Here is a 22,961-nt window from a genome sequence, read left to right as displayed (position 1 = left end):
CTTCAAAACCCAGGAAATAACAGCCACCTCATTGCTTAATTCTGCATCTTGGTTATATACCTGATCAAAAGATGTTATGAGCCACCATCCTAATTCCAAAAACATACACATTCAGAAAAAAAGTTCTGGTCATACCTTGACATGGTGAATGAGATGTTCTACTTCATTCACTTTATAGGTCTCGAGTCCCAGCTCCTTAGATAGTCGCAAGACACGGTTTTGTGTTGGCCCCACGTATGCCCCTCCTAGGTCCACATATTTGACATGCTTATTCTGGCAGAGAAGGGAACAAAGGAAACGTTCTTGGCAAATGGCTATCAAACAAAACTTGTGATTCTCCATTTTTGCCCTCAATTCTGTGCCATGGGATGAAAATGTTTTTTAAAAAACGATTCAAAATATTTATAAGTTCCGCTACTTACCCTTCACTATAAGGTCCCAGGGTGGGTCAAAGCAATAGAAATAATATACAACTTTTAACACGTGCAAAACCATTCCAGTCAGAGCAAAACAATACAGATACATCAAAGGAGATGGGTCCCACAAAACAAAATTCTTTCGTGGCAGGGAAAAGAGTGAATGGCAGAGTAAAGAGGTGCATCATACGATGAAGGCTCTGCAGTGAAGATGCTAGACACTCCTATGTGGGGACAGGGAATCTGACAATTTAGCAGCTGCCCCTCCTCATTAAGGGTATCCCATTAAAGGGATCCAGGGTGTGTGGATCCTGTCTGAAGCCTGGGCGTGGGCTAGGGCCATGCCACGACTCCATCGGTTACCTCTTAATTGATGTATGTCAGGGGTCAGCAACCTTTTTCAGCTGTGGGCTGGTCCACCATCCCTCGGACCATGTGGGGGGCTGGACTATATTTGGGAAAGAAATATGAACAAAATCCTATGCCCCACAAATAACCCAGAGATGCATTTTAAATAAAAGCACACATTCTACTCATGTAAAAACACCAGGCAGGCCCTACAAATAACCCAGTGATGCATTTTAAATAATAGGGCACATTCTACTCATGTAAAAACACACTGATTCCCAGACCATCCATGGGCCGGATTGAGAAGGCGATTGGGCCGCATCCAGCCCCCAGGCTTTAGGTTGCCTACCCCTGATGGCTCCCCTTATTGGTTGTTGACCCTTTTGAGACTTCCTGCAGACGGGCAGGAGTCAGGATATAGTCTGGCTTCACCCAGATGCCTAAGTCAAACCGCTCACATCTGCAACCAATAAAGTTGTGACCTAATCGATCTCATTAAACCAACATATTTGTGTCTGTGTGTCTATTTCTGAGAACTGCGGGGCCCGGGGCCTCGCTAAGCAATTTAGGAGCTGCAACAGACAAAATCCTCTCTAAGGCCACTATTCTTAGCCCTTTAGAGGGTGGTGGAACTACCAAGAGAATCCCCTCTGCCAATTATAACACTCAAGTGCTTATAAAAATGGAGATGCAATATTTGCTATTGTGTTGTTGTTTTATTATGTTATTATGAAATAGTTTGCAATGTTTGATTTTGAATTGCACTTTGTTGTGAGCCAATTTGAGCTTCATTTTGTGATGCTTTGTGAATGAATGAATAAAAGAGATAAGACAGGAATACTTACTCTGACTGTGAATGTTCTGCCTCCAACCCTGTCACGGGCTTCCAGGACCACAACACTCAATCCCGAGTCAAACAGCAACTTGGCTGCTGATAGACCTAAAGAGCAAACAGAAGGATGCATTACGTCCCTCCACCACGCAAAGTACTCCCAGCTACATGAAATAAGAGTCAACCTTGAAAATGGATTTCATTAAATATTTCAGAGGTTTAAACCGCCCAATTACAAAGACTGAATAGTGAAGTGCTCCTTAGCCAGTGTTAAAATGCCATTATGAAATCTGGAATACTATTGCCATGGATGGACAAAGTCAATTGTTCATCAGATGGCGTTCACTTGAGAATACATCATTCTCTCACTCATGTCCTGCTTACAGGCTTTTGCATGGGCATCTCATTGGCCACCGTGAGAACAGAATGCTGGACTAAATGGGACCTTGGCTTGATCTTGCAGGCTCTTCTTATGCCCTTATTGTACATAATTCAGGGCAAGTGCTTGGGAAGGTCTTTGGATGCCAATGATGCAGCGTGACAAATGAGAGCACTTCCTAGCTATGCCACCTTTCTTATCCATTTGAAGGAGAATAATCATTCTAATATATTACATGGCAGGAAACTAAAGGCATCTCCCATACCTAACCCTAATAATATTTTCACACATACACAATATTAGGGCACATGCTCTCTGGCATATTTTTATTGTTTTATGGTTGATATTTAGCAATATATTGAGAATACCTCTCTCAGCTTCAGTTCCGCAAATGGAAGTTAAACATGCAATTTTATGAAGAACAGTGAAGCAATCACATAAAAATATTCTGTGCTGAAGTTCTATGCAGTATCTCACTGCATACTCTCTTAACTGCTTTTATTTTTGTTAGTTCCAGTTACAGTGCTACAAAATGTTACTTTCTTCATTGCATTACCCTATAGATCCATAATTTGCACAGTAAACCATGGCTTGGCATGATGTCCGAATTTAGCCATTGTGTGCCCTGTGGCAACTCAGCAGCTTTAACTCAAATTTCTCCAAGAGTTGCAGTGGTAGCAAAATTAATAAAAACAACTAAGAATTGACAAGGATTGATCTTATTTGCACAAAGGGCACTGCAACATTTAGACAGAGGTGAAGCAAGGGAAATGCAATAAGCCTTCATAAGTAACTATGGCAACCTGCTATAAAATTGCATCCCCTTAAAGACTGGCTTCTAAGGGCTTTTACAATGGAAATTTAATCTGCAAAGACTGCTTCCCTATCACAGAATAATCTGTATTCAAATTACTGTCTGACTGAAATGTCAGCAATCATAATTATTAACCAAGCTCAGATTTTGGCCTGTTGGATTCCTAGTGGTTCATCTTTCATCAATCAGAATTTTAGATTCAATCATTTATCTACTCAAAACATCCGAAAGATAAAATAAGATGAACATTACACGGGTTCTCTCAGTTAGGCTCACCTTTAAAGATGAACTTTGTGCAGTTATAAAATATAAAACTGTAAGTGATATTGCTGTATATGAAGGGAACTTGAGAGAAGGTTTGGTTAGTGAAGTATATACACATGTGATCTGACAATATCCATTCATTCCCATGGCCAATATTTTCTACAGATTTAACTCAGCAATCATCTTCTCCATCCATCTCTTTGATTGGAAACTTCCTCTTTGTGCCTTTTGCTTGCCCATTTGCCTCCATGGCTAAATGAACTCCATGGCTCATCCAATACCAGCTTCTTCTGTTATACCACAGGGCCTTATTCTTAGCATCTGTGACCTATTAGTGGCTGCAAACTCCTTCACCAACCCCAAACAGGTGGTGAAATGAGGTCAAGGAAGGCATCAAAAGGCATGCTGAATGGCACTTTTAGAAGCAGCTTTTCAAGCATGAGTCCCAAAGACTGGGACATTAATGAATTAGACTAAAAACCATTTGCAAAAACTAAGATGCTTGATTTTGGGGCCAAGAACAAGCATTTCCTCTCTACCCCCCTTTGGATTAAGAGCCTGTCTGGAATTTCATCTTTCCAAACCATCCAGGGTCAGGGTCACAAAGCTGCTTCATACTTTCCAAAGCAGGCGGGGGGGGGGGGAATACAAATCAGTGGTCCTTCGTCTTCCCACGCTTCTTGAGAATGTCAGAAACGGCTCCCAGGCATCTACCTCTGTAAGGAAATCTGTCTGCTATCTCCAAGGAAAGGGAAGCACACAGCCAAGGAGATGCTAAACAAGTGTGGGAGGAAGTGCAGTTCATTTGTGTGTGTGTCCCCCAGCTTGTTCTGAACATCCAAGACAGTTTTGCCCACAGATAAAAATAGAAGTGTTTTCTAAAAAGCGCAGTCAGACAGTATACAACACTTAAATGTCTCAAAACGTTTAAAGACAGTTTCACGCAGAAGACTTTCCTCCAGATTGTTTTCTCTTCTAAGCACTCTAGAGAACAGCCACTTCAGGCCAAATTTGAAACTCTGAAGTAATTTCACAACTAAATCATACTTAACAGAATATCTGCTGCTCAAGTGAGACATTAAAAACACCTCTAAAAATTAAGGTGAACTGGGAAGCTACACTCTCACAAATCACCACAATGGTGAAAAGCTTTACATAGCCAAACCACAGAAAGCACAATAATTGATAATCAAATAACCGTTGACTGTGGAGCCATTGAGTTTATGTTCAATTAGGTAATGTACCCACTTTAGATATACACTGGGAAACTAGCTTGTGTTCAGCTACAATTACTGGTACCTGTTTGGTAAGGCTGGTCACAGATATTTTTGCAACTATTCAGAATAGGTCATAGTCAGAGTAGTCCCACTGAAATTAATGGATAAGAGCAACTAAGGTCCTACTATTAGTAAAACCTAGTTAAATACAGCCCAGTGTATGTACTCCATATAGGACTGACCTGCTTTAATTAATGAACCTAAGTTAGTTTTGTCCATTCATTTCAATAGGTCTATTCAGAGTATGATTTAGTAGGATGACACCCTGTGTTACTTACTTATGAGGCACCCTCATCAGCATACTTGACAAATGCCTCTTTTGGCAAGTGGATAGGCCAGCCCCATGCAGCTGATTTTTCTTTGAGTTCAGATCAATTTAGTCCATGATCAAATCAGACCCTTGTTATTTACAGGCTAACTTGCAAGTCAAGCACTTTCTTGAAAGCATAAGCACAATAAACTTTGCAGTTCACTAGAATATACAGAGACAAACAAAAAATTATGTGATGCACAATGAGGGAACTAGAGAGGGTAAGCCTCTTTTGTTCACAGCTAGAAAGCAATTTCCCCAAGCTTAGATCTCCTTTCAAAGCCCCAGCATTCTGCTTATTGCATTACTTTGCCTGAAACTTGGATTTAATAGCATTGGGGTCATTAGAACAGTCAGCACAATATAAACAATCTGATTACTGGGTTTCAGCTGAGATATTGAACTTGGCATCAAGTACTTTGATCTCTGTTCTTACTCACTGTCAGTCAGCAAAATTCTGTTAATAAGGTAGCACTGAAATTGCTCAACTGAACAGTTTCACATGTCTTTGATTCTTCCTTTCATTTCTCTAACTTTGACAGATTGTTTTGGGGTTCTAAATTGTCTCTGTGTTGACAATTTGGGAATTCTGGAAAAACAGCGTTCTATGTAGATTGTCCTGGTCAATGTCTATGGCACATTCGGTATTAAGTATATAGAGTCCATGCAGACATTCAACTGAACATGGTGTATGTTGGAGGCAGAGCCTATTTTCAATCATCATCATAATTTATTATTTCTACTCCACCCATCTGGCTGGGTTTCCCCAGCCACTCTGGGCGGCTTTCAACAGAACATTAAAAACACAATAAAACATCAAATGTTAAAAACTTCCCTAAACAGGGCTGCCTTCAGATGTCTTCTAAAAGTCAGATAGTTGTTTATTTCCTTAATGGGAGGACGTTCCACAGGGTGGGCACCACTACCGAGATGGCCCTCTGACTAGTTCCCTGTAACCTCACTTCTCTCATTGAGGGAACCGCCAGAAGGCCCTTGGTGCTGGACCCCAGTGTCCGGGCTGAATGATGGGGGTGGTCCGAGGCCATTTAGGGCTTTAAAGGTCAGCACCAACACTTTGAATTGTGCTCAGAAACATACTGGGAGCCAATGTAGGTCTTTCAGGACCGATGTTATATGATCTTGGCAGCCACTTCCAGTCACCAGTCTAGCTGCTGCATTCTGGATTAGTTGCAGTTTCTGGGTCACCTTCAAAGGTAGCCCCACGTAGAGTGCATTGCAGTAGTCCAAACAGGAGATAACTAGAGCATGCACCACTTTGGCAAGACAGTCTGTGGGCAGGTAGGGTCTCAGCCTGCATACCAGATGGAGCTGGCAGACAGCTGCCCTGGACACAGAATTGACCTGCACCTCCATAGACAGCTGTGAGTCCAAAATGACTCCCAGGCTGTGTACCTGCTCCCTCAGGGTCTCCCCAAAAACAATACTTCTGTCTTGTCAGGATTCAACCTCAATCTGTTAGCTGCCATCCATCCTCCAACTGCCTCCAAGCACTCACACAGGACCTTCACCACCTTCACTGGTTCTAATTTAAAAGAGAGGTAGAGCTGGGTATCATCTGCATACTGATGAACACCCAGCCCAAACCCCCTGATTATCTCTCCCAGCGGCTTCATATAGATATTAAAAAGCATGGGGGAGAGGACAGAACCCTGAGGCACCCTACAAGTGAGAGCCCAGGGGTCTGAATACTCATCCCCCAAAACCACTTTCTGGACACGGCCCAGGAGAAAGGAGCAGAACCACTGTATAACATTGTAAACAGTCCAAACATTTGCATAGGTCTAGGGAACACAGTATTTAGTGGTAAAGGCCACACAGGTCAAGAAAAAACTCAAGCCTCTTTCTAGCTTCACTGCTCAGGGTTACAATATCTAGTTAGTTGTCCCTCAAAGATATTGGAGGGTGCCCAGAAACAATGCCCCATTTTGAGAACACAGCCTTTTCTTCCAAAACAATAAGAAATGTGATGCCATAAAACCTGAATGTATTCTGTTGCTTCAGGTAATTTGACCTTCATAGCTGTATCAAAAGGAGATTGTGCAAGTTGTCATACTAGATACTGTATTTCCTTGGCAGCTACCCAACGCTGAAACCAAATTGATATTGTAGCATTATGAGCTATTTAGGCAATTACAGCATGTTGCACAAATTGTTTAATCAGCTGCTTCAGAGGCTGCAAACTCTGTAGATTGGATTCAGAGCCTTATCTGAAACTTGATATCATGTATAAAGAGGAACTGCAGGTGATAGACAAGAATGGGCTTAATGCTGTGCTAGAAAGGAAGGCCTGTGAGGTTCAAATCTAAAAGAACAAGTTACCCGAGATGCTAGGCAAACTATGTGCCCATATGAAATAAGAATGCCGTTCACGCCATTTATGGCAGGGATGAATTTGCCACAATCCTCCTCCCCTGGAAAAAGAAGACAGGTGGTATCTCCCTAGGGGAGGACAATGGTCTGAGGGCAATTTTGCCCAATGGAGAGATGGGGTGGTGACAGGCTATTTAGGCCTACTCCACCCTGCACGCTTCCCTCTTCTTTATTCAGCACCCTCCCTCCTTTTTGCAGCATGGGCCTACAGGCTAGTCATCTGTTTTCCGGGGGCTGAGTAGGATTTTTTTTGAAGACTGTAATTGGCTCCTGGTCTTCTCTTTTTTTACTGACTCCACACCACTCTTGAAGTGGTGTTCCTTCAATTTGGTTAGTTGGCATGTACTCTGGACAGGTGAGAAGATTTCAGAAAGAACAGAACACGTACCTAAGGCAGTGTTGGGTTGTGGGCATCCCTTTGTCACTGTTGTCAGGCATGGCTTGCAGGTGCTGGGGTTGGGGTGCCCTTTGGCCTGGCAGACACAATGGGGTGAATGCTGGTCAATGGGCCACAGTGTGCCTGTTTGGCTCTTACACTCAAGGTCCAGGCAGCGGGGAGGGAGGAATATTAGGAAACCTTGCTGCATGCACACAATGTGCAGCTGTTAACTTGCCCAGATGATGGGGATAGAAATTGCCCCCTCTATTAATGAACACCTGCCCAGAATTAATTTGATTTGGTTACATTGGCTGAATGTGACTAGTTAATTTGTTTTGCAAATCCACAAGTTGTTATATTTAGTAAATATAACCTATTTATCCACATTTGGTTTTCTTGACACTTCTTCTTGGTGTGCTGGCAAATTACCGTATTATTCACTCTACAGGACACACTTTTTCCCCTCCAAAAATTAAGGGGAAATGTGTGTGCGTCCTATGGAGTAAATGCAGGCTCCTTGGCTTTGGTGATAGCAACGCGAAGCCTCCAAAGCACAGAGGGAGCGCTCCCTCCACACTCCGGAGGCTTCACGTTGCTTTCACTGAAGCCTGGAGAGCGAGAGGGGTCGCTGCGCAAAACAAGGTGCGTCCTATGGTCAGGTGCGTCCAATAGAGCGAAAAATATGGTAATATACTGCATAGATATTCTATAGCAGGAATGACTGATCTGTGCTTTCCACCAAAGGAAATAGTCTTGCATTAGCAGCATTAGTGAAAACACAGCATACTTGCATGAGCTCTCTGAAACTACCAGATAAATGAGGTTGTGTGAATTTTCATAGTATGGGTACTTGTGACATCACAGAGATGCCTAAAATTGAATGTTTCTACCAGAATCTGGCCATCAATATAATTGGAACTGATGCAAACTGCTGAGTAGCTTATTACCCACAGAGTGATAATTACCGTACCTAGTTTCCATTCCAAGCACTGGAAAGGTTTCCTCACCCATTGGTACCCTTAAGGAAAAGGCCAATTAAGCAGAGATCAAGGGAGCAATCAAAGATACCCCACAGTTCAGAAACAGTCTATTACCCATGACCAGTTGGAGGAAGGTGTGTGTGTGTGTGTGCGTGCTACCACAATCTCCCTTGTTCTTGTTTCCCATAGAATGAAGCACAGTGGACAGTGGACATTTTCCAGATACATGGTTTATTTACACATACATACAACCATTTGCAGCATTGACACCCCAAGCGGGCCCTGCCTCCCCCATAGCTGCAACCTTGAATTCAAACAGAAATCAAACATCACACTGTCTCTCTCAGTTCCTAGTGTGCTGCTTAAATTCTGGCTCAAATCACTGAAACTCTCTGCTCTCAGCTCTGCCTTTGTCCTTCTAACTATCTGCGAGTTGATGGAAGGCCCCACTCATATGCCATCTCACACAGAGCCCCTTTCCTTTGCTCCCCTTAATGGCTCATCACCCAGCTGACTGCCTCACCAAGAAGCTAGTCTCACTTATAGTTTAACACTTGCTGGATCCAAGGGTTAGAAGGGTCCTTGTTCCCAATCACAGTGCGCTCTCTCTCTCTCTCTCTCTCTCTGGGGAAGGTGGCAAGAACAGTTCATTTTGTTTAAGAACTACTATTATAAATTATTTGTAAAGAGAATGCAGCAAATAAATCTTTCAAAAATGTTGCCTGGCTACCTTACCTAACAGCACAAAGTGATAATAGTGTGAGGGTGTTTACATAGTGCACAAACATTGTGCGAGGCTCTATTTGCTGTATTGAGCAAGTTTAATGTTACCTGGAGTTTTGCCTTCAAAATGCAATGTCAGCCTTTGAACATTAGCCATTAAAAATGCTGACAGATTTATATTTATGGCCCAATAAGGTGATAAGAATGCAACTGTCCTGTTATAATTTCCCCAAGCTTAGATCTCCTTTCAAAGCCCCAACATTCTGCTTTATTGCATTACTTTGCCTGAAAATTGGATTTAATAGCATTGGGATCATTAGAGCAGTCTGCATAATATAAACAATCTGATTACTGGGTTTCAGCTGAGATATTGAACTTGGCATCAGATACTTTGATCTTTGTTCTTACTCACTGTCAGTCAGCAAAATTCTGTTAATAAGGTAGCACTGAAATTGCTCAACTGAACAGTTTCACACGCCTTTGATTCTTCATTTCATTTTTCTAATTTTGACAGATGGTTTTGGGGTTCTAAATTATCTCTGTGTTTAACTAAAGTCATGCAGTAGTTGGGAACTCTGGAAAAACAGTGTTCTATGTGCACTGTGGTGTTTTTAAGGATACATGGCTTATTTACACATATATACAACCTGAGCCTACAATGGAGGGGTTCGCAACATTAACACCCCAAGAGGGCCTTCCTTCCCCCATAGCTGCAGCCTTGGATTGAAACAGAAATCAGACATTACTCTGTCTCTCTCAGTTCCTGGTGTGCTGTTTAAATTCTGTCTCAGATCACTGAAAAATTTATATTCATGGCCCAATAAGATGATAAGAATGCAACTGATCAAGGGATCAAGGGAAGTAATAGTGCCACTGTATTCTGCTCTGGTCAGACCTCACCTGGAGTACTGTGTCCAGTTCTGGGCACCACAGTTCAAGAAGGACACTGACAAACTGGAACGTGTCCAGAGGAGGGCAACCAAAATGGTCAAAGGCCTGGAAACGATGCCTTATGAGGAACGGCTAAGGGAGCTGGGCATGTTTAGCCTGGAGAAGAGGAGGTTAAGCGGTGATATGATAGCCATGTTCAAATATATAAAAGGATGTCACATAGAGGAGGGAGAAAGGTTGTTTTCTGCTGCTCCAGAGAAGCGGACACGGAGCAATGGATCCAAACTACAAGAAAGAAGATTCCACCTAAACATTAGGAAGAACTTCCTGGCAGTAAGAGCTGTTCGACAGTGGAATTTGCTGCCAAGGAGTGTGATGGAGTCTCCTTCTTTGGAGGCCTTTAAGCAGAGGCTTGACAGCCATATGTCAGGAGCGCTCTGATGGTGTTTCCTGCTTGGCAGGGGGTTGGACTCGATGGCCCTTGTGGTCTCTTCCAACTCTATGATTCTAACTGCCCTGTTATAATATTTAAAGACTAATTAGTGGTGGTGGGACATCTCACCCAATTATATCCAGTTTTCTTTCCAGAAGGAAGGAAGGCAGGCTGTGGTCTATGAATATATTGGGAGGTTCATGAATTAGAGAAGTGCTCTCCTGTGAACAGAGTTGGTGCTATTTGAACAAACCCACCCACCACTGAGTACACAAATGAGTTTCACAGCTCACATCAGCCTTCCTCAAGCTGATGCCCTCCAGATATTACTCGGACTGCAGCTCAGAACATTCCGGCCTCTTGGCTGAGGCTGATGGGAGTTGGAGGCCAGCAATAACTGGAAAGTTGCCTCTCACTATCAGGCTGCAGCCATAGCCATGAACTGAACTCTACTTTTGAAAGAAGGCTAAACCTGGAAATGGGCAGGGAACCATGGCTTCTCTCCACACATTTAAGTACAGGTCCTTCGTAGGTCCTTCAAACATGTTTCCTGGCTACCTTGCAGTCACCTAACAGCACCAACTGATAACACTGTGAGGATGTTTGGGCAGAACACAAAGCCACTTTCAACATTGTGCAAGGTCCTATTTGCTGTATTAAGTACGTTTAAGGTTACCTGAAGCTTTGAGTTTAAAACCCGAAATCAGTCTTAAATTTAAATGGTTTGAATAATGACAGAGTTGCCCAGCATGCTTCTGGTGACTGAAGCTTATTAAGTCCATTCTTTGAGAGAAAAATGTCAGCATTAGAGTCAGATACATCTACTTTCCAAAATATATATTACACTACAAAAGGGATTTAGGAAAGTTAAATGCTAAGTTCCTCTTCCCACACTGAATGATAAAAGACATCTGATGATATTCATGCCTGGGAATCTGTATGCCCTGAGCCAAAGGGACAATTTGCTTAGAAAATGTTTTTTCCCCTCACATTATTTTTGGAATAGCCAAAGTCAAAACATTACCGTATTTTTCGCCCCATAGGACGCACCGGCCCATAGGACGCACCATGTTTTTTGGGGGGGAAATAAAGAAAAAAAATTTTATTTCCCCCTCAGGCGCTTGTGGGGCCAGGAGCGGGGAGAAGCGCTTTTCTCCCCACCGCCAGCCTTCACATCAGGTCCGGGGACAGGGGGAAGACTCGCTGCGCCTCCCCACTGTCCCGGGAGCTTGTGGGGCAGGCAGCGGGGAGAAGCGCTTTTCTCCCCGCCGCCAGCCTTCACGTCAGGTCCGGGGACAGGGGGAAGACGCGCCGCGCCTCCCAGCTGTCCCCGGAGCTTGTGGGGCAGGCAGCGGGGAGAAGCGCTCTTCTCCCCACTGCCTGCATGCAGAACAGGTCCGGGGACAGCGGGAAGACGTGCCGCGCCTCCCAGCTGTCCCCGGAGCTTGCGGGCAGGCAGCGGGGAGAAGCGCTCTTCTCCCCACCGCCTGCATGCAGAACAGGTCCGGGGACAGCGGGAAGACGCGCCGCGCCTCCCAGCTGTCCCCGAAGCTTGCGGGCAGGCAGCGGGGAGAAGCGCTCTTCTCCCCACCGCCTGCATGCAGAACAGGTCCGGGGACAGCGGGAAGACGCGCCGCGCCTCCCAGCTGTCCCCGGAGCTTAATCATAGAATCATAGAATCATAGAATCATAGAGTTGGAAGAGACCACAAGGGTCATCGAGTCCAACCCCCTGCCAAGCAGGAAACACCATCAGAGCACTCCTGACATATGGTTGTCAAGCCTCTGCTTAAAGACCTCCAAAGAAGGAGACTCCACCACACTCCTTGGCAGCAAATTCCACTGTCGAACAGCTCTTACTGTCAGGAAGTTCTTCCTAATGTTTAGGTGGAATCTTCTTTCTTGTAGTTTGTATCCATTGCTCCGTGTCCGCTTCTCTGGAGCAGCAGAAAACAACCTTTCTCCCTCCTCTATGTGACATCCTTTTATATATTTGAACATGGCTATCATATCACCCCTTAACCTCCTCTTCTCCAGGCTAAACATGCCCAGCTCCCTTAGCCGATCCTCATAAGGCATTGTTTCCAGGCCTTTGACCATTTTGGTTGCCCTCCTCTGTACACGTTCTAGTTTGTCAGTGTCCTTCTTGAACTGTGGTGCCCAGAACTGGACACAGTACTCCAGGTGAGGTCTGACCAGAGCAGAATACAGTGGCACTATAACTTCCCTTGATCTAGATGCTATACTCCTATTGATGCAGCCCAGAATTGCATTGGCTTTTTTAGCCGCCGCGTCACACTGTTGGCTCATGTTAAGTTTGTGGTCAACCAAGACTCCTAGATCCTTTTCACATGTACTGCTCTCAAGCCAGGTGTCACCCATCTTGTATTTGTGCCTCTCATTTTTTTTGCCCAAGTGCAATACTTTGCATTTCTCCCTGTTAAAATTCATCTTGTTTGTTTTGGCCCAGTTCTCTAATCTGTCAAGGTCGTTTTGAAGTGTGATCCTGTCTTCTGGGGTGTTAGCCACCCCTCCCAGTTTGGTGTCATCTGCAAATTTGATCAGGATGCCCTTGAGTCCATCATCCAAGTCGTTGATAAAGATGTTGAATAAGACCGGGCCCAAGACAGAACCCTGTGGCACCCCACTAGTCACTCTTCTCCAGGATGAAGAGGAACCATTGATGAGCACCCTTTGGGTCCGGTCAGTCAGCCAGTTACAAATCCACTGAGTGGTAGCATAGTCAAGACCGCATTTTACCAGCTTCTTTACAAGAATATCATGGGGCACCTTGTCAAATGCCTTGCTGAAATCAAGGTAGACTACATCCACTGCGTTCCCTTCATCTACCAGGCTTGTAATTCTGTCAAAAAATGAGATCAGGTTAGTCTGACATGACTTATTTTTCAGAAATCCATGCTGACTATTGGTGATCACAGCATTCCTTTCTAGGTGCTCACAGATTGTTTGCTTAATGATCTGCTCCAGAATCTTCCCTGGTATTGATGTTAGACTGACTGGGCGGTAATTATTTGGGTCCTCTCTTTTCCCCTTTTTGAAAATAGGGACAACATTTGCCCTCCTCCAGTCTGCCGGGACTTCGCCTGTTCTCCAGGAATTCTCAAAGATGACTGCCAGTGGTTCTGAGATCACATCTGCCAGTTCTTTTAATACTCTTGGATGCAGTTCATCTGGCCCTGGAGACTTGAATACATCTAAACTAGCCAAGTATTCTTGTACTATCTCCTTAGTTATTCTGGGCTGTGTTTCCTCTGCTGAATCATTTCCTCCAAATTCTTCAGGTCGGGCATTGTTTTCTTTATCGGAGAAGACTGAGGCAAAGAAGGCATTGAGGAGTTCAGCCCTTTCTGTGTCCCCTGTTTGCATTTCACCATCTTCTCCTCTGAGTGACCCCACTGTTTCTTTGTTCTTCCTTTTGCTACGAACATACCCATAGAAGCCTTTTTTGTTGCTTTTAACCTCTCTAGCAAGCCTGAGTTCATTCTGTGCTTTAGCTTTTCTGACTTTGTGTCTACACGTGCTGGCTATTTGTTTGAATTCCTCTTTGGTGGTTTCCCCCCTTTTCCATTTTTTGTACACATCCTTTTTTAATCTTAACTCAGTTAAAAGTTCTTTAGATAGCCACCCTGGCTTCTTTAGGCACCTTCCATGTTTCCGTCTCATTGGTATTGCCTGAAGTTGTGCTTTTACTATCTCCCTCTTAACAAACTCCCAGCCATCATGAACTCCCTTTCCTTTTAGTATTACTGTCCATGGGATCTCACCCAGCACTTCCCTAAGTTTTATGAAGTCGGCTTTCTTAAAGTCAAGAAATTGAGTCCTAGTATGCTTGGCTGCTCCTTTCCGTTGTATAGTAAACTTCAGAAGAGCATGATCACTTGCGCCTAATGATCCTTCCACTTCTACCCCATTAACCAGGTCATCGACATTGGTTAGGACCAGATCTAAAATGGCTGTTCCTCTTGTTGCTTCTCCCACTTTCTGGACAATGAAGTTGTCTGCAAGGCCAGTGAGGAATCTGTTTGACCTTATGCTCTTGGCTGAGTTTGACCTCCAACAAATATCTGGGTAATTGAAGTCCCCCATTACTACTATCTCCCTTCCTTTTGCATGCTTGGCCATCTGTTCCAGGAAGGCATCATCTATGTCCTCCGTTTGGCTTGGGGATCTATAGTAAACTCCCACAATGAGGTCACTATTATTCTTCTCTCCCTTAATTTTGACCCAAATGCTCTCACTTTGGCTTTGAGGTTCTAAATCTTGGATCTCTTCACAGGTATACGCATCCCTGACATATAACGCCACTCCTCCTCCTTTCTTGTCTGGTCTGTTTCTCTGAAATAGATTGTATCCCTCCATTTTTACATTCCAATCGTGGGACTTATCCCACCAGGTTTCAGTGATGCCTATTATGTCATATTTAGTTTGCTGTACCAAGAGCTCAAGCTCATCTTGTTTATTTCCCATGCTTTGTGCATTAGTGTACAGACATTGAAGTCCATTAGTCATTCCCCCGTGTCTCTTATTTAAGGATTTTTTCCTCCCACCACTAGGTCTGCTTGCTGTTTGCTCCATTTGGTCTATGACATTTGGATGATCATCTTCATCAATTAATAGACTCCTACCTTCAGGAGCACTGTCTCCCTCCCCCACATTAGTCAGTTTAAAGCCCTCCTGATGAGGTTTCTTAGTTTTTTGGCAAAAACATTCCTCCCAACCGTTGTGAGGTGCAGCCCATCGCTTGCCAGAAGTCCATCCTCAAGAAACTGCAGTCCGTGATCTAAGAATCCAAACCGTTCCTGTTTACACCATTTGCGAAGCCAGCTGTTTACTTCCACTATTTTCCTCTCTCTCCCTGGGCCACGTCGTTCAACTGGGAGGACAGATGAGATGACGATTTGTGCATTTAATTGCTTCAATTTCCTGCCCAGAGCCTCGTAGTCTCTTTTGATCTTCTGGAGGCTATTGCTTGCAGTGTCATTGGTTCCCACATGAACCAAGAGGAAGGGGTATTTGTCAGTGGGTTTTATGATTCCTTGCAGTCGTTCAGTTACATCTTGGATCTTAGCCCCGGGGAGACAGCACACTTCCCGAGACATCTTGTCAGGCCCACAGATCACTGCTTCTGTTCCCCTCAGTAGGGAATCCCCTATCACCACTACACGCCTTCTCTTAGGTTTGGTCAGGGTTCTTCCGTGAGCGGTCCGTTCCAAGGTCGCCTGCACATTCCCTGAGGACTGACTTTGCTGCTCATCTTCATATACGTGATCGACTGTAATGAGGGAGAGATCCTCAAATGGAGTCTGCTCTTCGTCTTCCATGCTAGGGGAGAGGACCTCAAAGCGATTGTGTATTTCTAGACAATCAGAGCGAACCCTGGGCCTCCTACTTCTTTGAGTCACGTTTCTCCACATATCGGGCTCCTGTGTTGGTGAACTAGCCTCCTTCTCAGGGGAGTCCCCTGTCTCCTCCTTGGTGGAGACGGTGTGCTCTGTTGCTTCCAAGAAGAGCTCCAGCTCTCTAATTCTTTGGAGCGTAGCTACACGTTCCTCCAGTTGCTGGACTTTGTCTTTTAGGAGGGCAATCAACATGCAATTGCTGCACGTAAAGCTGCCTGCAACCTTTGGCAAGATGGCAAACATTGCGCAGGAACCGCAGGCGACTGCAGCTGTTCCCTCCCCCTCCATCTTGAGAATGTGTCTTTGGGCTTGAGACTAGCTCCCCTAAATCTAAAAGATGGTTCAAACTGCGCGCGCCGATAGGCGCGCGCCGCTGCCCTGCAAACACTGATAAGCTCCTCCCACAGCTAATCACCTGCCTCAACAGAAACCCTGCCCCCTCTGACCTTTGACCAGGGAAATCAGCTAATCAGCCACAAGAATCACACACACAAGAAACAAGAAACCCCTTTTGGCTCCTTCTTCAGCCGCTGCCCTGCAAACACTGATAAGCTCCTCCCACAGCTAATCACCTGCCTCAACAGAAACCCTGCCCCCTCTGACCTTTGACCAGGGAAATCAGCTAATCAGCCACAAGAATCACACACACAAGAAACAAGAAACCCCTTTTGGCTCCTTCTTCAGCCGCTGCCCTGCAAACACTGATAAGCTCCTCCCACAGCTAATCACCTGCCTCAACAGAAACCCTGCCCCCTCTGACCTTTGACCAGGGAAATCAGCTAATCAGCCACAAGAATCACACACACAAGAAACAAGAAACCCCTTTTGGCTCCTTCTTCAGCCGCTGCCCTGCAAACACTGATAAGCTCCTCCCACAGCTAATCACCTGCCTCAACAGAAACCCTGCCCCCTCTGACCTTTGACCAGGGAAATCAGCTAATCAGCCACAAGAATCACACACACAAGAAACAAGAAACCCCTTTTGGCTCCTTCTTCAGCCGCTGCCCTGCAAACACTGATAAGCTCCTCCCACAGCTAATCACCTGCCTCAACAGAAACCCTGCCCCCTCTGACCTTTGACCAGGGAAATCAGCTAATCAGCCACAAGAATCACACACACAAGAAACAAGAAACCCCTTTTGGCTCCTTCTTCAGCCGCTGCCCTGCAAACACTGATAAGCTCCTCCCACAGCTAATCACCTGCCTCAACAGAAACCCTGCCCCCTCTGACCTTTGACCAGGGAAATCAGCTAATCAGCCACAAGAATCACACACACAAGAAACAAGAAACCCCTTTTGGCTCCTTCTTCAGCCGCTGCCCTGCAAACACTGATAAGCTCCTCCCACAGCTAATCACCTGCCTCAACAGAAACCCTGCCCCCTCTGACCTTTGACCAGGGAAATCAGCTAATCAGCCACAAGAATCACACACACAAGAAACAAGAAACCCCTTTTGGCTCCTTCTTCAGCCGCTGCCCTGCAAACACTCTTCTCCCCGCCGCCAGCCTTCACGTCAGGTCCGGGGACAGGGGGAAGACGCGCCGCGCCTCCCCCCTGTCCCCGGAGCTTGCGGGGCAGGCAGCGGGGAGAAGCGCTCTTCTCCCCGCCGCCAGCCTTCACATCAGGTCCGGGGACAGGGGGAAGACGCGCCGCGCCTCCCCCCTGTCCCCGGAGCTTGCGGGGCAGGCAGCGGGGAGAAGCGCTCTTCTCCCCGCCGCCAGCCTTCACGTCAGGTCCGGGGACAGGGGGAAGACGCGCCGCGCCTCCCCCCTGTCCCCGGAGCTTGCGGGGCAGGCAGCGGGGAGAAGCGCTCTTCTCCCCGCCGCCAGCCTTCACGTCAGGTCCGGGGACAGGGGGAAGACGCGCCGCGCCTCCCCCCTGTCCCCGGAGCTTGCGGGGCAGGCAACGGGGAGAAGCGCTCTTCTCCCCGCCGCCAGCCTTCACGTCAGGTCCGGGGACAGGGGGAAGACGCGCCGCGCCTCCCCCCTGTCCCCGGAGCTTGCGGGGCAGGCAGCGGGGAGAAGCACTCTTCTCCCCGCCGCCAGCCTTCACGTCAGGTCCGGGGACAGGGGGAAGACGCGCCGCGCCTCCCCCCTGTCCCCGGAGTTTGCGGGGCAGGCAGCGGGGAGAAGCGCTCTTCTCCCCGCCGCCAGCCTTCATGTCAGGTCCGGGGACAGGGGGAAGACGCGCCGCGCCTCCCCCCTGTCCCCGGAGCTTGCGGGGCAGGCAGCGGGGAGAAGCGCTTTTCTCCCCGCCGCCAGCCTTCACGTCAGGTCCGGGGACAGGGGGAATACGCGCCGCGCCTCCTCACTGTCCCCGGAGCTTGCGGGGCAGGCAGCGGGGAGAAGCACGCATCTCCCCGCCGTCAGCCTCTAAACCACATAGGGAGACAGCGGGATGGCGGCGTTCCGCCTCCCTGCTGTCCCCCGACCTTGTGGGGCTGGCGCTGCGGCTCTCCTGAAGTCTGGAGAGCGAGAGGGGTTGGTGCGCACCGACCCCTCTTGCTCTCCAGGCTTCAGCGAAAGCCTGCATTCGCCCCATAAGACGCACACACATTTCCCCTTCATTTTTGGAGGGGAAAAATTGCGTCTTATAGGGCGAAAAATACGGTAGGTCCCTTATACTGGGAAGAAATATGTACCTAATTTTGAGAAGCTGGAGATGGCATTTGTAAGTGATCCATGTTTCATAGGCATACAGTAAAGTTGGTAGTACAATAGCTTTGTAAACAAGCGTTTTGGTTTCCCTGTGAATGTCCCGGTCCTCAAACACTCTGCGCTTCAGTCGGGAGAAAGCTGCACTCACAGAGCTCAGGCAATGATGGATTTTGGCATCAGTGTTGACCCTTGTGGAATGATAACTGCCTAGGTAGGAGAAGTGATCGACATTTTCCAACGTTACACCATTGAGTTGGATTTGTGGTGCTGCAGAGGAGTTATTTTGTACTTGTTGGTGCAGCACTTTGGTTTTTTGGATGCTGAGCGACAGACCAAGCTTTTCATAAGCTTCTGTGAAGATATTTAGGATGGTTGGGACATCTCTTGGGAAGACAGGCAAACTAATATCAGTGTACTGGATGAAGCAAAGATCACCAGTGTTGAAGCAATGATTCTTCAACATCAGTTTCGTTGGACTGGTCATGTTGTGCGGATGCCTGATGATCGTCTTCCAAAGCAACTACTCTATTCTAAACTTAAAAATGGAAAGCATAATGTTGGTGGTCAACAAAAGAGGTTTAAAGACTCTCTCAAGGCAAATCTAAAAAAATGTAGTATAAACACCAACAACTGGGAAATACTGGCCTGCAAGCACTCCAATTGGAGAACAGCCTTTACCAAAGGTGTCATGAGCTTTGAAGACACTCAAACTCAGGACACAAGGGAGAAACGTGCTAAGAGGAAGGCACGCTTGGCAAATCCACACCGTGATCAACTCCCGCCCGGTAACCAATGGCCCCATTGTGGAAGGATGTGTGGATCTAGAACTGGCCTCCATTGCCACCTACGCACTCATTGTTAAAACCGTGATTATGGAAGACAATCTTACTCGGCTACGAGTGATCGCCAAAAAGAAGAATGTACCTAATCTCTGAGGAAAAACACACACTTTTCAATCTCTTTCACAACAGTCCAGCAGTTACTCTTCACAAAGAATGATGTGAATGATTACCATCTACTGAAAACTTCCTGGACTTTTTCTTTTTGCCTCGGTTCAGTGAGTAAACATCCTTCCCTTAAAGGCATATCAGGATATGAGCACACGGCTAGCTTGTTCTTGCTGTCTGGATGCATGGCAGCTGGTTCAACAACTACAAATACAATTTAAGTTGAAGTAAGATTGTGGTGCAGTCGCCCAACTAAACCTTTTCAACAGCTCATGCATCCATGTTTCCTGTATTCCTCATCACTTCCCATAGCTCAGTCAGTAGAGCATGAGACTCTTAATCTCAGGGTCATGAGCAAAAGATTTATGCATTGCAGGGGGCTGGTCTAAATGGCCATTCTATGAAAACAGTGAGAAAAGAAAAGTTGCCCCAATACACTTTAATCAAACCTAAAGGTTTTAAGCCTCCAATATACATTTAACCCTTTCAAGCCATTCCCATCACCTCCAAACATCCTGCCTGCTACTGCCTCAGGCAGGTCTTCAGAGCATAAATGATGCATACACCAGCAGGCCTTAAAAGCACATTATCCCCACCCCCCTCAAAAAAGTAATCCTTGGAACAGTAGCTTGTTAAGGGCGCTGGGAATTGTTGCTCTGTGTGGGGTAAATTACAGTTCTGAGGATTCATTGGGGGTAAGCATGTATTTTTAATGTGCTTTGAATTAATGGTGTGCAATGCAGCCAAAGGAGGAATTAAAGGGGGACAAGGGTTGAAGTGTCAGACATGCACCTGATACTACTAAGCAGAGCTGCTGACTGAACTGAAAAGTGCATGCTATACTTTGTCATTCACCTTCAAAAATGATCCTTTTGTTCTCTTAGCATCTGCTGGAACATTGTAGGAGCATGTAAATCTGAAATTGCAAATCTTAACTTCAAAGACTTTTTTGTCGGATGTTGCTCATTAACCCTCACGACCCATATATCAAACCTCTAGCCTCCTTCAGTCAATATAATAAAAGGGTTTGTGCTTTCAAAAAAGTGCTAGGTGTTATAGGTGGTAACCTGTTGCTTTGATAGTCAGGATTTATGCCAAAAGTGAAATACGGAAGATTTGAAAGAGCGGTAATGGTAGACAAAGTTTCTGAGGAGATTTTGCCACAGAAGTGCCAAGCTTTTATTTAAAAGTTCTGACTTGGTGACTGCTGATATTAGAGGCAGAAAGAGAAGGCAACTCTTTGCTTACGTACGTAGACAGCATTTAGCTCAAATAGGCAATAAAATATCTGGAGAAAGAAAGGCCATTTTTATGACAAATGGCCTATGTCTTTTACCAGCTGCATAGCAGATATTTGAAAGGCCTTCCTCTCCACCACTGCATATCTCACCTGGGGAAAGTTGCACCTGTTGAGTTTTGACCTGTCATGGACCTGTTAGAGCCACAGAAACTGTCATAAAATGAGTTTAGAGAACAGTAAATGCATGATGTTAGGTAAGCAGGTTCCTTGGAGTTTTATAGCACATCATCATGCAGACTACAAAGTAACAAACCCTAATCTGAAATAATAATATAAGCCTAACACAGAGGCAAATCAGCAAACTGTCACCATTTCCAGCAGGTAGGTTAGTAGTGTATAAAACAGATCCAAAAGCAAAAGCTCTCAGAATATTGGGTGGGGGGGAACCTAACAATTTTTTTGCTTTTAAAAAAGCAGACATCCTCTACTGTAACAGATGGAGATAAGATTGGAAATGTAATAAGACTGTGACACTACCAGTGCAGTACTATGCATGTCTACTTAGACGTGAGCACCACTGAGTTTGATGGGACCTACTTCCAGGTGGAACCCTTAGCTGGGAATAAATTCACTTTAACTTAGTGGGATTAACTTCTGAGTAGGCATGTAGATGATTGCACTGTGACTGACCTAGAAAAAGACCTTGCTTCACTTCAGATTGCTGCCCCACCCTAATCTACAGTTTTTAGGCAGGAACATCTCAGCCCCCCAAAAATATTCTGTAAAGGTAAGAGCAGGCAGCAATCCATTTTTTCCCTACCCCTTAACAGTGTGTAAGTTTTAAGCCTCATTCCCTCCTTAAAGCCTCATTCCCTCCTTAAAGGATGGAGAAATGCCTTAAAGGCATATCTCCATCCTTTCCCTTCAATAAGTCTTTTCTTCCTCACTCTAGTGCTTCCCTTTAAGAGAAGAGGAAAACAGAATTATGGAAGTAGCATGGAGGCACTTTTCTCACTGCTCCTTCTGCTTGCCTCTTTTGATCTCATCATCACCATCTCTTGCTACTACTGATGTTACTGCGGGTACAAAGAGTGGCAATTTAACTGGGTCATGTTACTAGTGGTGGCAACCAGAATGGATCCACTAGCTCCAGTGGAGCTAATAAACAAAGGCACAACAGGGACCTGCCTCAAAAAGTCTCCCGTCTGGCCAGATCTTCACTCTAACCATGCAATTAATTATCATCTTTAATTAATTAAAGGCTCCCAAAGGAGCCCAGGGAAAGCGTTCCAAGGCGCTTATTTGGTGCTTCCACATCAGGGTCTGGGGCAAGACAGTCAGCCTTCCTTGCCAATGACCCCTTTGGATCTAAGATGACACGCATCTGGGTACCACAAAACAAAACATGAAATTATGGGCACGGCCTTGGGAGGGCTTCTGCCAAAATAAGGTGCCACCGGCATTAAGCGAGGCTAGGATATCCCCAGCCTGCAGACATCCTTGTTGAGGGAACCAGACAGATCGTCTCTGGTGAGAAAAAGCAGTCGGGGAACGGGGGGAGACTCCAAGGAGCAGCCGGCGCCCCTCGTTTGATATGGAACAGGCTGCCCGGGCGGCTGCTGCGCAAGAGCGCGTTATCCAACCATTCGGAGAAAAGAGCAAAGTCTTCTGCGTTCTGGCGGGGACGGGGCACCCGGCAGCTTCGCCAGTCTCTGCGAGGGATATTAGTGTTTCCCAGCCAGTTTAACCCAGTATAGCCCAGCGACTGGATTGGGGACAACCCTGGCACGGCCCGAGCGAGGCGCACGCCCCTTCTCCCTCCGGCGCGTAGATGCTTTCGCGCTCGCCCCGCCACTGACCTGAGATGCCTGCCCCGATCACGACCACATCGCACTTCTGGCTGCTCATGGTGGCCACCTTCTCTCTGCCCGTCGGCTGGCTGGCTGTTCTTTCTGGCGGCCGCCGAGGCTCCTGGAACAATTGCCAGCCGGCGGCGGCAGCAGGAGCAACAGCGCTAGCTCGGCGCCGCCCCTTCGTTCGGCCTGAAGGGGAGCCCCGCCCCCTGCCTTCCTCCTGCCAAGGCGGCTGATGGAGCACAGGCTCTCCACGGAGCTCACCCTTGGTCGACTCTCTCTGGCCAAGAAAGAGACAGCAAGGAGGCAGCAGCTTCTTGCCCCTGAGCAAGAGCCAGGGCCATTAAACAGGTGCCACCTTTATTGGCAGTGGGGACAGGTAGCCCCTGGTCTGGGGGGCGGCCTGTG

The 22,961-nt window shown here is 46.3% G+C and overlaps 1 protein-coding gene across 1 annotated transcript in view; it reads right to left on the bottom strand.

Moving 5' to 3' along the window:
* LOC310676050 (amine oxidase [flavin-containing] B-like) overlaps window positions 1-22,711 on the bottom strand; it is a 60,695-nt gene extending 37,984 nt beyond the window's left edge. The window contains exons 1-3 of the mRNA XM_083437364.1: window positions 22,560-22,711; window positions 1,610-1,704; window positions 136-273 (exon numbers count right to left, since the gene is read on the bottom strand). Of these exons, the coding sequence (XP_083293490.1) occupies window positions 136-273; window positions 1,610-1,704; window positions 22,560-22,608 (282 nt within the window). The 5' untranslated portion in view covers window positions 22,609-22,711. The remainder of the gene's footprint in view (window positions 1-135; window positions 274-1,609; window positions 1,705-22,559) is intronic.
* Window positions 22,712-22,961: the final 250 nt, after the last annotated feature.

Source organism: Podarcis tiliguerta, assembly GCF_965153285.1.
Source record: "Podarcis tiliguerta genome assembly, chromosome: 4".
Lineage (NCBI taxonomy): Eukaryota > Metazoa > Chordata > Lepidosauria > Squamata > Lacertidae > Podarcis > Podarcis tiliguerta.
Note: the sequence above shows the minus strand (reverse complement) of the source record. Positions and strands in the feature narration are given on the sequence as shown.